This window comes from Sciurus vulgaris, assembly GCF_902686455.1.
Source record: "Sciurus vulgaris genome assembly, chromosome: 3".
In the NCBI taxonomy this organism is placed as follows: Eukaryota; Metazoa; Chordata; class Mammalia; order Rodentia; family Sciuridae; genus Sciurus; species Sciurus vulgaris.
Window position 1 is genome coordinate 124,022,262 of NC_136463.1, and position 16,171 is coordinate 124,038,432.

At 38.1% G+C, this 16,171-nt stretch overlaps 1 protein-coding gene across 3 annotated transcripts in view; it reads right to left on the reverse strand.

Moving 5' to 3' along the window:
* The window catches only part of CFAP210 (cilia and flagella associated protein 210), a 41,582-nt gene that overhangs the window by 10,000 nt on the left and 15,411 nt on the right, over positions 1–16,171 (reverse strand). For all 3 annotated transcript variants that reach the window (XM_079135488.1, XM_079135487.1, XM_079135486.1), the window contains exon 5: positions 12,203–12,359. In XM_079135488.1, coding sequence (XP_078991614.1) covers positions 12,203–12,359 — 157 coding nt within the window. The remainder of the gene's footprint in view (positions 1–12,202; positions 12,360–16,171) is intronic.

Consider the following 16,171-nt stretch of genomic DNA (forward strand, 5'->3'; position numbering starts at 1 on the left):
AACCCATATCTCTCACCGTGCACGAAACTAAACTCAAAATGGATTAAGGACCTTGGAATCAGACCAGAGACCCTGCAGATTATAGAAGAAAAAGTAGGTCCAGATCTTCAAAATGTTGGCTTAGGACCAGACTTCCTCAACAAGACTCCCATAGCACAAGAAATAAAAGCAAGAATCAGTAACTGGGATAGATTCAAACTAAAAAGCTTTCTCTCAGAAAAGGAAACTATCAGCAATGTGAAGAAAGAGCCTACAGAGTGGGAGAAAATCTTTGCCAATCATACTTCAGATAGAGCACTAATCTCCAGAATCTATAAAGAACTCAAAAAACTCAACACCAAGAATACAAATAACTCAATCGACAAATGGGCTAAGGAAATGAACAGACACTTCACAGAAGAAGATCTACAAGCAATCAACAAATATATGAAAAAATGTTCAACATCTTTAGGAATAAGAGAAATGCAAATCAAAATCACCCTAAGATTCCATCTCACCCCAATTAGAATGGTGATTATCAAGAACACAAGCAACAATAGGTGTTGGCGAGGATATGGGGAAAAAGGTACACTCATACATTGCTGGTGGGACTGCAAATTAGTGCAGCCACTCTGGAAAGCAGAATGGAGATTCCTCAGAAAGCTTGGAATGGAACCACCATTTGACCCAGCTATCCCCACTCCTTGGCCTATACCCAAAGGACTTAAAATCTGCATACTACAGAGATACAGCCACATCAATGTTCATAGCTGCTCAATTCACAATAGCCAGACTGTGGAACCAACCTAGATGCCCTTCAGTTGATGAATGGATAAAGAAACTGTGGCATATATATACAATGGAATATTACTCAGCTATAAAGAATGATAAAATTATGGCATTTGCAGGCAAATGGATGAAATTGGAGAATATCATGCTAAGTGAGATAAGCCAATCTCAAAAAAACCAAAGGACGAATGATCTTGCTGATAAGTGAATGATGACACATAATGGGGGGTGGGAGGGGTTAGTGTTAGGGTTAGAGTTAGGGTTAGGGAAGGGGCAAGAATGGAGGAAGGAAGGACTGTATAGAGGGAAAAGAGGAATGGAAGGGGTGGGGGGAAGGGGAAAAATAACAGAATGAATCAAACAACATTACCCTATGTAAATTTATGATTACACAAATGGTATGCCTTGACTCCATGTACAGAGAAACAACATGTATCCCATTTGTTTACAATAAAAAAAAAAAGTGAAGGAGGATGTCAGCAAAAAAAAAAATAAATAAAATATATGCTTAAAAATAACAATGTAATCAGAAGAAATACATTAAACAATATAAATTTCATGTAATTTTTGAATACTTAATATTGCCATGTGGTTCACAACTGTTAAATATTCTAGACAATGGTGTCCTACTCTATTCACTCTCTGCCTTTTCCTAATCTCCTCACCAGACTCAATCACTGTTACTAGTTTCTTGTCCAGACTTTATGAAACATGCAGATGTATGTTCTAACAGGCAATTTTAAAATAGGTTATTATTTGTTAAGCAAAAAATAAAATGTTTTGTTATGGTTTTGATTCCCCGAAGTCTCATGTGTGCAGAGATGGGGCATGTAGGCAATCACTGAATCATGAGGGCTTTGATCTCATCAGTGCACTCATATCGGTGGGTTAATCCATTGACAGTTGAATGGACAACTGGGAAGTGGGACCTAGCTTGAGGAGGTGGGTCACTGGGGACATGCTCTGGAAGGGTTTGTGGCTTATCTGGTTTATCTTATTCCCAGCGTGTGTGTGTGTGTGTGTGTGTGTGTGTGTCTGTGTCTGTGTGTCTGTGTCTCTCTCTTTCTCTCTCTTTCATTCCCAGTTTCATGAGCTGAGAAGCTTTCTTTCCTCCACCATACCCGTCTGCCATAATGTTCTACCTCACTTCAGGCCCACAGCATTAGAGCCTCTCAGCCATGGACTGAAACCTCTGAAACTGTGAGACAAATAAAATTTTCCTCCTTTGATTATGTCAGGTATTTTTTTAACAGTAACGAAAAGCTGACTAACATACTGTTCATTTCAGCATACATTCCAAAACCCTAGTCTGAGTTCACCATCCTAAAAATAGTTGCCTTTGAAACACAACAGCCTGGACACACGGACATGGTAGTGTAGTCTATAGAAAGAAACAACATTTAGGTGAAAGTTGTTAAATACAACATTTCATCTTCCCACATATTTAAAATTCAGGATTTACTACGTGCCAAGCAGTTTTAAGCAACTCTTCTATTTTATAGCTGTTATTTTTAAATTATTTTTTAGAAGTTGACAGACCTTTATTTTATTCATTTATTTATATGTGGTGCTGAGAATCAAACCCAGTGCCTCACACATGCTAGGCAACTGCTCTACCACTGAGCCACAACCCCAGCCCTAAAGCTGTTACTTTTAAAAGCCTGTGATCTGGTTAGGAGATATATTGGTCAATATAAAAACTAATAAAAACACCAAAGTTAGAAGTGATTATTTTGAATGATTCAAGTTTGATTTGACTATTTTTCCCCAAATTTAATATAATGATCATATGGAATTTTTATAATAGAAAAAAAAAACCATAGAGTTAACTCCAAGTTAATCTCGTGTTTTACAAACTGAAATATTCAGTTCAGGGGCTGGGGATATAGCTCAGTTGTTAGAGCTTGCCTCACAAGCACAAGGCCCTGGGTTCAATCCCCAGCACCACAAAAAATAAAATAAAAATAAATAAATATTCAGTTCACGGTCACATAACTAAAAAATGGCAGAGTTAGCATTCAAAATGAGGTTCGTCCCAATCTAAAATTGAGAATTAAACATTATTGGACCCGCAAATCAAGAACAAGATTTATATAAAATGAATAATAAGATTACATGTAAAACTCTTAGAGATTAAAACTAACAGCTAAAATTTTAAAATTCAAAGTTTAGGAGTATGACTAAGTGATAGAACACTTGCCTAACATGCACAAGCCCCTGATTTTGATCCCCAGTACTGTGAAAACAAACAAATAAATAATAACAACAAAAATAAGACTACAATAGAAGGTTTAGAAATTGAGGCTAACTCTCAAAGTAGAAAAAAAAAAAATGGCAGGAATAGTTAGTTGGTTGTCTACCCAGTATTCTTTCTTGTCTTCTTCATCAGTAACAGAACCCAATTTTTATTTAGGGTGAAAACATGCTCAGCTAAATTATGACTACATTTCTAAGCTTTCTTTTAGCTAGGTGTGACTAAATTATTACCAATGAGGTTTAGTGGAAATTGTTAAATGGTACCTTGGAATTAAAAGGAGAATGTTTAGTTTGGGCTCTACTTTTATTTATTTTTAAGAAGTGAAAGTCTAACCATGTTGCCCAGGCTGGCCCCCAACACCTGGACTCAAGTGATCCTCCTGCCTCAGCCTATTAAGTAGCTGGGACTACAGATAAGCCCCACCTTGCCCAGCTGCAGCATTACTCTTTTTTTCCAGATTAAACCCAGGGGTGCTCTGCTTCCTCCCCAGCTCCTTTTTATTTTTTAATTTGAGCCAATGTCTTGCTAAGTTGTTCAGGCTGGGCTAGAATTTGCAATCCTCCTGCCTCGGCCTCCTGAGTTGCTTGTATAACAGACATGGCCACTGCACCCAGCAGGGCACTACAGTTTGACTTTTATCCTTCCTTCCTTCTTGTTGCCTGGAATGTGGTCACTAGGGCTGGAACTTCCAGCAGCCATTCAGGGCCATGTAGTGATCTGGAGGATAGATGCCATCTATATTTCAAGAATAGCAGAGTTTAAAAAAAAAAAAAAAAAAAAAAAAAGGAAGGTACCTCAGTCCCTGTTGACTCTGGAGGTGCCATTATTGGCCCTTGAAGTGAACACTCCTGCCCTTTAAACCTGTAATTGTTTAAACTACTATTATTTTGTATTTATTATATGTTTTAGAGTCTCCTCCTAAGTGATGAGAAAAGAGTTTTTAAAATTAGATTACTGATTCAGAAAGTCTCATATCTATCAGAGGGTTCTAGAACAATAGAATAGACAAAATGGAAAAGAACAAAACTGCTATGGTTTGGATGTTGAATGCCTCCCATCCCGTATCCATTTATTAAAGGCTTGGTCCTCAGATGGCATTTTGGGGAGGTAGTGGAATATTTAAGGAGGTGAGGCCCAGTTGGAGGTACTTAAATCATTTTGGATAGGCCCCCAGAGTGGACTGGGAACTCCCTAGAGCTATTCAGAGAAAAGAAAAGAAAAATTACCAGATATCACTGGATGGAATCATTAATTGCTTTCCAATAGCAACACTGGATGCTAGAGGAATATGAAATCATGAATACAAAATTCTGAATTCTGAATCTAGAATTCTGTGACCAGTCAAATTATGACATCATATCAAATATGAGTCTGGAAGATGACTTCAAAATTTTTTATTCAGATAATTTAAAAAATTTACCTCATATACATCCTTTCTTAGGAAACTACTGAAAGATATATTTCAGAGGCTGGAGTATGGCTCAGTGGTAGAGTGGTGAGGTACTGGGTTGAATTTTCAGTACCACATATAAATAAATAAATAAAATAAAGGTCCATTGACAACTAAAAAATTTTTTAAAAATATATGCTGAAAAACAAAAGATGCATTTCAGCAAGATGGGGGAGTAAACCAAAAAGGAGGAAGGCATTAGGCTCAGGAAATAGGAGGTGTGGCTTCAGAAAGTGGCACAGAGAGCTGGTAAACTGGGTCTTTGTCATTTGCTTTAAAAAAAAAAGAAAGAAAAGAAATGTGGACTAGCAACAGAGGAGATCCAAGATGGCGGTCTAGGAGGAGGCTGCGTTCCTTGTCGCTCCGCAACGCCGGATTCAAGCAGAGGATATCTGTTTCTCGGTGAGGCAGTTTTTGCTGCTTGACGATCTCCTGCTCTTTACCCCATTTGTCTGCTGTGATGACCTGCAGTCTGCCAGCATATCGATGCCTTTTTTTTGAGAGCAGATTGCTCACTGTCAGGCGTCTATCATCCGCCATTTGCCTGCCTCTCGCCTGTCCATCACCCAACGCTCGAGATTCACCTCCCGATCGTCCGACAGCTGCCAGCAGATTGACCGCAGACCGCCAGTGGAGAACCAGCTGCCTGCTGCTGCCTGGAAGTTCACTGTCACAGTACCTGCAGGTTTGATTACATGTGGCTGCCGCCATTTTGAGACAACAGCCAGGCCCTGTAGGACCCCTGGCCAGACTGACTGAGCCCCGTCTCCAGGATCCCTCAGCTCGACCAATCACTCCCTGCCTCTGGGGCCCTCACATCAACTGACTGCTCCCTGCGGCCAGGACCCCCAGACCAATTGACTGCACCCTATCACCGGGACCCCAGACCGACTGATTGTACCCGGCCTCCAGGATCCCACAACCACACCAAACACACCGGACCTCCAGGACCCCTGCCGGACCAACTGCATCCCGTCTCCAGGACCTCCAGCTGACTACGTCCACCCCTGAGCTGCAGCTCCCCATTTGCCAACACATTTGGAAGCCAAAGCAGCCATCTTGGATAATCCTGGAAGCCGTAGCTCCAATCTTCGGGTGGGGCAAATCCCATCCTGAGACGCCTGCTGGAGGATTGAAGCTCATTCTCAGGTACCTCTCACACATTAGGCTACTGAACACTGGGAGGTTTTTACGTTTCTTGCCTTCTTTTCCTTGTTTACCTGTTCCCTCAGAGTCGCTTTCTCCCTTGTTTAAATGATGTTATTGTCGCCATAGGAGCTATTTGGTCTAGGATTGCATAGTGTCTGGTTTGGGCACTGCTAATATTGATCTCCCCTTAAAGAAAGGGTTTTGGAAACCTATAGGGCCACTATAAACCTATAGGGGGAAATCTGCAATACCCCAGATCTGCACTGCTAGAGGGGAAGATACATGAACAACATGAAAAAACAAGGGAAGAAAATGATCCAAACAAATCTAGATTTTATAGTAATAGAATCCAATGACAGTATGTAAGAAGAAATGTCAGAAAAGGACTTCAGATTATACATGATTAAGATGATTCGCGAAGCAAAGGATGAGATAAGAGAGCAAATGCAGGCAATGAATGATAATACCAATAAGCTGAAAGAGCACCTGCAGGAAGCAAAAGATCATTTCAACAAAGAGATAGAGATTCTCAAAAAAAAAAAAAAAAAAAAACCAAACGGAAATCCTTGAAATGAAGGAGACAATAAACCAAATAAAAAACTCAATGGAAAGCATCACCAACAGACTAGATCACTTGGAAGACAGAACCTCAGACAATGAAGACAAAATATTTAATCTTGAAAATAAAGTCGCCCAAACAGAGAAGATGGTAAGAAATCATGAACATAATCTCCAAGAACTATGGGACATCATGAAAAGACCAAATTTAAGAATTATTGGGATTGAGGAAGGCACAGAGATACAAACCAAAGGAATGAACAACCTATTCAATGAAATAATATCAGAAAATTTCCCAAACCTGAAGAATGAAATGGCAAATCAAATACAAGAGGCTTACAGAACACCAAATGCACAGAATTACAACAGATCCACACCAAGGCACATTATAATGAAAATGCCTAACATTCAAAATAAAGATAGGATTTTGAAGGTCGCGAGAGAAAAGCATCAGATTACATATAGGGGGAGACCAATACGGATAGCAGCAGACTTCTCAACCCAGACTCTAAAAGCTAGAAGGGCCTGGACCAACATATTTCAAGCTCTGAAAGAAAATGGTTGCCAACCAAGAATCCTATACCCAGCAAAACTAACCTTCAGATTTGAAGATGAAATAAAATCCTTCCATGATAAACAAAAGTTAAAAGAATTTACAAATAGAAAGCCTACACTACAGAATGTTCTCAGCAAAATATTCCATGAGGAAGAAATGAAAAACAACAATGGAGGTCAGCAAAGGGAGGAACTACCTTAGAGAAAAACCACTCAAAGGAGAAACCAAGCCAACCTAAAAACCAAAAATAAGCCAAATGACTGGGAATACAAATCATATCTCAATAATAACCCTGAACGTTAAAGGCCTAAACTCATCAATCAAAAGACATAGACTGGCAGAATGGATTAAAAAGAAAGACCCAGCAATATGCTGCCTGCAAGAGACTCATCTCATAGAAAAAGACATCCACAGACTAAAGGTGAAAGGATGGGAAAAAACCTACCACGCACATGGACCCAGTAAAAAAGCGGGGGTTTCCATCCTTATATCAGATAAAGTGGACTTCAAGCCAAAGTTAATCAGAAGGGATAAAGAAGGACATTTCATATTGCTTAAGGGAACCATAAATCAGGAAGACATAATGATAGTAAATATTTATGCCCCAAACGATGGTGCATCCCTGTACATCAAACAAATCCTTCTCGATTTCAAGAATCACATAGACCACAACACAATAATTCTGGGCGACTTTAACGCACCGCTGTCACCACTAGATAGATCTTCCAAACAAAATCCAACCAAAGAAACCATAGAACTCAATAACACAATCAATAACCTAGACTTAATAGACATATATAGAATATTCCATCCATCAACGAGCAGATACACTTTCTTCTCAGCAGCACATGGAACCTTATCGAAAATAGACCATATGTTATGCCACAAAGCAGCCCTTACGAAATGCAAAAAAGTAGAGATACTGCCTTGTGTTCTATCAGATCATAATGGACTGAGAGTAGAAATCAATGACAACGTAAAAAAAGGAAATTACTCCAACACTTGGAGACTAAATAATATGCTATTGAATGAAACATGAATAACAGAAAACATCAGGGAGGAGATTAAAAAATTCTTAGAGGTCAATGAGAATGATGATACAACATATCAAAATCTCTGGGACACTATGAAAGCAGTACTAAGAGGAAAATTCATTGCATGGAGCGCATTCCAGAAAAGAATGAAAAGTCAACAACTAAATGACCTAACATTACAGCTCAAAGCCCTAGAAAAAGAAGAACAGAATAACAGCAAAAGTAGTACAAGACAGGAAATAATTAAAATCAGAGCTGAAATCAATGAAATTGAAACAAAAGAAACTATTCAAAAAATTGACATAACAAAAAGTTGGTTCTCTGAGAAAGTAAACAAAATAGATAAACCCTTAGCCACACTAACAAAGAGAAGGAGAGAGAAGACTCAAATTACTAAAATACATGATGCAAAAGGAAATATCACAACAGACACCACTGAGATACAGAACATAATGAGAAGCTACTTTGAAAATCTGTATTCCAACAAAATAGAAAGTACCGAAGACACTGACAAATTTCTAGAGACATATGCTCCTCCCAAACTGAACCAGGAGGACATACACGATTTAAACAGATCAGTATCCTGCAATGAAATAGAAGAAGCCATTAAAAATCTACCATCCAAGAAAAGCCCAGGACCAGACAGATTCTCAGCCGAGTTCTACAAGACCTTCAAAGAATAACTCATTCCAATACTTCTCAAAGTATTCCAGGAAATAGAAAAGGAGGGTACCCTACCGAACTCATTCTATGAAGCTAATATCACCCTCATACTCAAACCAGGAAAGGACACATCAAGGAAAGAAAATTTTAGACCAATATCCTTGATGAATATAGATGCCAAGATTCTTAACAAAATATTGGCAAACCGTATCCAAAAACATATTAAGAAAATTGTGCACCACGATCAAGTGGGGTTCATTCCTGGAATGCAAGGATGGTTTAACATCCATAAATCAATAAACGTAATCCGTCATGTCAATAGACTTAAGGATAAGAATCATATGGTTATTTCAATTGACGCAAAAAAAGCATTTGACAATATACAACACCCCTTCATGCTGAAAACACTAGAAAAAATAGGGATAGTAGGAACATACCTGTACATTGTAAAGGCTATTTATGCTAAGCCCATGGCCAACATCATTCTTAATGAAGAAAAACTGAAACCATTCCCTTTAAAAACAGGAACAAGACAGGGATGTTCTCTTTCACCACTTCCATTCAACATTGTCATTGAAACTCTAGCCAGAGCAATTAGGCAGACTAAAGAAATTAAAGGGATACGAATAGGAAAAGAGGAACTCAAGCCGTCACTATTTGCTGATGACATGATTCTATATTTAGAGGATCCAAAAACCTCCTCCAGAAAACTTCTGGACCTCATCAATGAATTCAGCAAAATAGCAGGCTAAAAATCAACACACATAAATCTACAGCATCTTTATACGCAAGCAATGAAACAGCTGAAAGGGAAATGAGGAAAACAACTCCATTTGCAATAGCCTCAAAAAAAATAAAATACTTGGGTATCGATCTAACCAAAGAGGTAAAAGATCTCTACAATGAAAACTACAAAACACTGAAGAAAGAAATTAAGGAAGACCTTAGAAGACGGAAAGATCTCCCATGTTCTTGGATAGGCAGAATTAATATTGTCAAAATGGCCATACTACCAAAAGTGCTATACAGATTCAATGCAATTCCAATTAAAATCCCAATGACGTACCTCACAGAAATAGAGCAAGCAATCATGAAATTCATCTGGAAGAATAAGAAACCCAGAATAGCTAAAGCAATCCTTAGCAGGAAGAATGAAACAGGGGGTATCGCAATACCAGAACTTCAACTATACTACAAAGCAATAGTAACAAAAACGGCATGGTATTGGCACCAAAATAGACAGGTAGATCAATGGTACAGAATAGAGGACACGGACACAAACCCAAATAAATACAATTTTCTCATACTAGACAAAGGGGCCAAAAATATGCAATGGAGAAAAGATAGCCTTTTCAACAAATGGTGCTGGGAAAACTGGAAATCCATATGCAACAGAATGAAACTAAACCCCTATCTCTCACCCTGCACAAAACTCAACTCACAATGGATCAAGGACCTTGAAATCAGACCAGAGACCCTGCATCTTATAGAAGAAAAAGTAGGTCCAAATCTTCACCTTGGTGGCTTAGGATCAGACTTCCTTAACAGGACTCCCATAGCACAAGAAATAAAAGCAAGAATCAGTAACTGGGATAGATTCAAACTAAATAGCTTTCTCTCAGCAAAGGAAACTATCAGCAATGTGAAGAGAGAGCTTACAGAGTGGGAGAATATCTTTGCCACTCATACTTCAGATAGAGCACTAATTTCCAGAATATATAAAGAACTCAAAAATTCTACACCAAGAATACAAATAACCCAATCAACAAGTGGGCTAAGGAAATGAACAGACACTTCACAGAAGAAGATCTACAAGCAATCAACAGACATATGAAAAAATGTTCAACATCTTTAGGAATAAGAGAAATGCAAATCAAAACCACCCTAAGATTCCATCTCACCCCAATTAGAATGGTGATTATCAAGAACACAAGCAACAATAGATGTTGGCGAGGATGTGGGGAAAAAGGTACTCATACATTGCTGGTGGGACTGCAAATTAGTGCAGCCACTCTGGAAAGCAGTGTGGAGATTCCTTAGAACACTTGGAATGGACCTACCATTTGACCCAGCTATCCCACTCCTCGGCCTATACCCAAAGGACTTAAAATCAGCACACTACAGAGATAATAGCCACATCAGTGTTCATAGCGGCTCAATTCACAATAGCCAGACTATGGAACCAACCTAGATGCCCTTCAATTGATGAATGGATAAAGAAACTATGGTATATATATACAATGGAATATTACTCAGCTATAAAGAATAATAAAATTATGGCATTTGCAGGCAAATGGATGAAATTGGAGAATAGCATGTTAAGTGAGATAAGCCAATCTCAAAAATCCAAAAGAGGAATGACCTCACTGATAAGCAGATGATGACACTTAATGGGGGGTGGGAGTGGGACAAGAATGGAGGAAGGAGGGACTGTATAGAGGGAAAAGAGAGGTGGGAGGGGTGGGGGGGAAGGAAAAAAATAATGGAATGAATCAAACATCATTACTCTATGTAAATTTATGAATATGCAAATGGTATGCTGTTACTCCATGTACAAACAGAAACAACATGTATCCCATTTGTTTATAATAAAAATAAATTTAAGAAAAAAGAAATGTGAACGTGTTTAGTGCAAAAAAAAAAAAAAGAAAGAAAGAGTGGCACAGAGAAGTCCCAGGATGACAATTGTGCAATAGGTCTTGCAAGCAAGCAGTCCAGGAGGAAGGGCAGGAAGGAGAACTCTAGATGGGCAAGCTCCAAGAAAAGCAACCACCTAGAGAAATCATTATTTAATTGAACATTTGAAAACTAATGTCATTATGTGACATTATCACAGACATAATATCTGTGATATCATAGACATCAGGCAGAACTTATTGAACATATGGAAAAATTGGGGTCATCAAAATTAATTTTAAAAAAGGTCAAAGAAATTGAGTCATAAAAGCAAATGAACACAGGCTGGGGCTGGGGCTCAGTGGTAGGGTGCTTGACTAGCACGTGCGTGAGCAGCACTGGGTTCGATTCTCAGCACCACATAAAACTAAATAAACAAAATAACGGCATTATGTCCATCTACAACTACAAATATATTTTTTGAAAAAGCAAATGACAAAGACAATTTTATTAACCATAGAAAAAGAAACATTTATATAATCATGTTAGTTGACTCAGCATAAAAAATACATTCATATTAATAATGATTTAAGTATAATTACGACAATTATTTAGGGCGTACAGAGGAGAAGGGTGGTAAAAGAGCCAAATCCTTAACAACCAGGCATAAAATGTCTAAAACTGATAAGAAGAAACAGCTAAAAGAACCTGAAATGGTAGCCTCCAGGAATCAGAAGGGATAGGGCAAAGACCTGCTATTCTTCTTTTAAGTGATGTTTCATGTACTAGTTAAGAATGAAAACTAATTTTAAAGAAAAAACATGGAAAGTTATTAAAGTAAATTACAACAGCTGTAAAATATTACCATTTACTTAGCACATATCAATAGCACAGGAGATATCAAACATAAAGCACCCATTTACTCCTCACGACTTTAAGGATAAGAAATCATTTTTTAAAAGTGTCATTTCCTTTCCTCATGCACGAGAGCACACACACATAAAGTCATAGGAAATATCGCTCCCCAAAAGTATGCATTTGCTTAGAGATACAACTGAATAGCAATGTGTTTTCTACTCCATTATTATTTTTCAATATATTAAAAGGTAGGCATTTGACTTTACATTTTAACGTTTGCACTTTCAACTTACAAAAAACAGTCTCCTGTTTTCTTGAATCTCATCTTTTTTCTTTTTTAATTTTTTTCTCAATTCTATTTCATATAATAAATTCTGGCGCTTTATCTCCTCAGCATCGTTTTCTTCATATTTTTTCCTTCTTTCTTCTTCCTCTTCATGTTCCTTTATTCTTAAACAAAACATAAGTATAACTGAGTACAAATCATAAAAATAGGTTATATTTAAAGAAGTGAATTAGATTCTAATCTGGGATGATCTGAAGCTGTAAGAAAAAGAATCTGTGAATTTCTTTGGGGAAAAGAATGAACAATAGACAGTAGTGACTAAAGCAAATCCAAACAACCCAGAATTGACAATATTTTCCTTTCTTCAAAATTTGTTTCATTCATAACCCAAATAAGCTCTCTACCAGATTCAAGTATTCTTTTCCTTTAGAAAGAACCAGTTAACTGAAAGACAGACAATAAAGGGAATGGTAACACTATTTTACAGAAAAGTTCATAATCTCTAGTACTTCTCAATTTCACCACAAGTTGATGCTGCATAAGTTACAGGTTGAGCCCTGTAAGTGATGAGGTTTTGTTTGTTTGGTTGGTTGATTGGTTGTTTTTTTAATTTTTTGGTTTGGTTTGATTTGGTACCAGAGATAGAACCCAGGGGCACTCAACCCCTGAGACACAGGTGATGGGGTTTGATGGAAGGAGGACAACAGAAGTCTCTTTATCCAACTGGCTACTTTGGTTGTTACTCTTTCTATAGCCAACACTGACTAGATATTAATGCCTTCAAACTGGTAAGCCTCCAATGGCTGGCTGTCTCTCTGAGAGTAAGTGTGGGTTGCTGCTCTAGGAGATTCATCTCTAACTCTACCTCTTCAACTCACCTCCCGAACCCCCCACCATCACTACCAGGAGCTCTCACCACCAGTCATTTATAGCAGATTCTGGATCCCAGAGGCCCCTCATCTGGCAGCCAACGCTCTGCACAATGGCAAGACTGCTCAAGCCCAAAGAGTCTACCTGCCCATGGAAAGCTCACACATCCTTGTCGGCCAGTCAAAAGGTATGCAGCCTGTTCCACTGACACTCTTTCTGCCATCTCTATAATTTTTCTTCCTGAACAGGTAGGCACAGGGCAAATCAACAATGTAGAACACACAAATGGCTGGGTTCTGTGGTGCACACTTGTAATCCCAGGGACTTGGGAGGCTGAGAAAGAAGGATCTCGAGTTCAAAGCCAGCCTCAGCAAAGGCAAGGTGCTAACAAGCACCTCAGTGAGACCCTGTCTCTAAATAAAATACAAAATAGGGCTGGGAATGTGGCTCCATGATTGAGTGCTCCTGAGTTCAATCTCCAGTACCCCAAACCAAAACAACAACAAAACACACACACACACACACAACTGAGGAATAAACTTTCCTTCCATATGTACTGAATCGAGCAAATATTTTCCTAGAGTCCTTTCACTCAGCTTCAGGGAGAAGAAAGTCTCCTTTCCCTATGCCACACAGTACTATCTGGTTAAGTGAGCCAATAAATCCAGGACAGGATATTTCTCATTGACTCATCTGAACCGAGTAGGCATCTGCAAAGTCAGACTCACTGTCTTCAGGGGGAACTAAGAAAAAGGTCACTGCTGGTCACAGTTGAACCAGGTTTATGATTGTCAAAAAAAAATAAATTTTCAAATGTTTATTTGTTTTGTTACCACTATTTAATATTTTATGTTCACAGTTTTGAAGTTTTGCAATTGTTTCTTTAAGGGAAAACAAGAAGATATAAAAAAATTTGCTACTTAACATCTTACCAAATATGGGAGTCATTAACATTATAGCTAGGTATTCATTGATAATTCATTGTTTAAAAAAAAAAAAAACCTATTCTGAGAATGAATTAGAACAAAGTATCTTTTGTGTCAATGAAAAGGTAATATATTATCAATCACTTTCATAATAATTTATAATAATTAAAAATTTAATTACTAATAAAGACTTTATCTTAGTTTTGTAGTTTGAATAGATGGCTCAATTATCTATCATTAATTTGGCTTAACGCAGAGTTAGCATGTTAAAGGAAACTGAGAGATCCTCCAGTTCAAAGAATACTCAGTATTCATCTTGCAACTCTCTTGCCGCCCAGAGAAGATGCTGATAAATAACATACTCCTTTCTGCTGAGTCTTGTTTCTTTTCAACCCAATGCACTGGGCAGCCTCTACTAAGCAATCATGAAAGCTCTTTTATCCCTAACTCATATTCAGAGGGTAAAAAATCTGTATTTATCTATAACAAAGTTGGAAGTCAAATATAAAAAAATTAAGTCTAAAATTGGGGGTACAGCTTAGTAGTAGAGTACTGTCTAGCATATGGGAGGACCTGGTTTTATCCCCAGCATTCACACAAACACACACAAGAAAGAAGTCTGACTGTTACAACTGACAAGCTTGATTTTTAATTTTCTTTCTTTCTTCTTCTTCTTTTTTTTTTTTTTAATGAGGGATTGAACCCAGGAGTGCCTAACCACTGAGCAGCATCCCCAGTCCTTTTTTTATATTTTATTTAGAAACAGGATTTCACTGAGTTGCTATGGGCTTTGCTAAGTCGCTGAGGCTTGCTTTGAACTCACAATTCTGCCTCAGCCTCCTGAGATGCTGAAATTACAGGCATGCATCACCACACCCAGCTAATTTTCTTTTTAGAGCTGGGCTTTCACCATGTTGCTCAAGCTGGTCTGGAAATCATGAGCTCAAGCGATCTTCCTGCCCAAGTAGCTGAGACTACAGATGGGTGCCACGCCCTGCTGACAAGCTTGATTCTTTTTTTTTTTTTGCAGTGCTGGGGATCACCAGGGCCTTGTGCTCAAGCACTCTACCAACTGAGCTTACTCCCCAGCCCAGCTTGTTGCTTTTTTAAAAATAATTTTTATTAGTTGTTGATGGACCCTTATTTAATTAATTTATTTATATGAGGTGCTGATAATTGAACCCAGTGCCTCACACATGCTAGGCAAGCATTCTGCCACTGAGCCACAACCCAGCTCAAGGTACATTATATTCTTTTTTTTTTTTTTTTACATTACATTCTTTATGTCTAAAACCAAATTCATCATCTTCCTCTTCTAAACTAATCCTTTTGATATGTGTGTGTTCTCTCTCTCTCTCCACCCCCCCCCCCTCTCTCTCCACCTCCAACAGTGGAGATCAAACCCAGGACCTTGAGTATGCTAGGCAAGCACTCTACCACTGAGAGTGCACCCCAATCCTTCTTTTATTTTGGTGACTATACCATAATCTTTTCAGTTGCCCTAAGAATCATACATAACACTTCTATAATCCTTAGACTCTTGTTCAACTAATAACTGTTTATTGAATTTCTACTATAATGACAACATAGACAAGGTTCTTGCCCTCAAATAAACATTGTAGTAAGGGACACAGGAAGAAACAAAGTAAATAGACAAATAAAGTGATTACAAATTATGGTAGACATTATAAAGAAAATAAGGTGCCGTGGTGAACAACTGTAATCCCAGCTATTTAAGAGCCTGAGGCAGGAGGGTTCCAAGTTCAAGGCCAGTCTGGGCAACTGAACAAAACCCTTTCTCAAAAATAAAAATAAAAAGGACATGGGACTAAGGTTCAAAAGTAAAACACTTGCTTACATGAATGAGGTCTCAAGTACCACACACAAACAAAAAAGAAAAAGGAAAAAAAAAATAAAAAAGAACAGAAAGAAAGAAATGAGAGACTAAGAAAATGAATACAATTGAGTTATTCAGATCACTTTGGACAGAGTTGTACAAGGAAGGCCTTTCTGAGATGGTAATAAATCTTCAGAAGAAGAATGGAAGAGTAAAATTCCAAAGAGAAGAAGAAGTATGTAAGAAGCACTGAGGCAAGAATAGTCTTACTTAACTCAAGGCCCTGGAAGACCAGTGTGCTACAAGCATAAATAAGTGAGGAAGTGGTAAGGAGAGAAAGCTG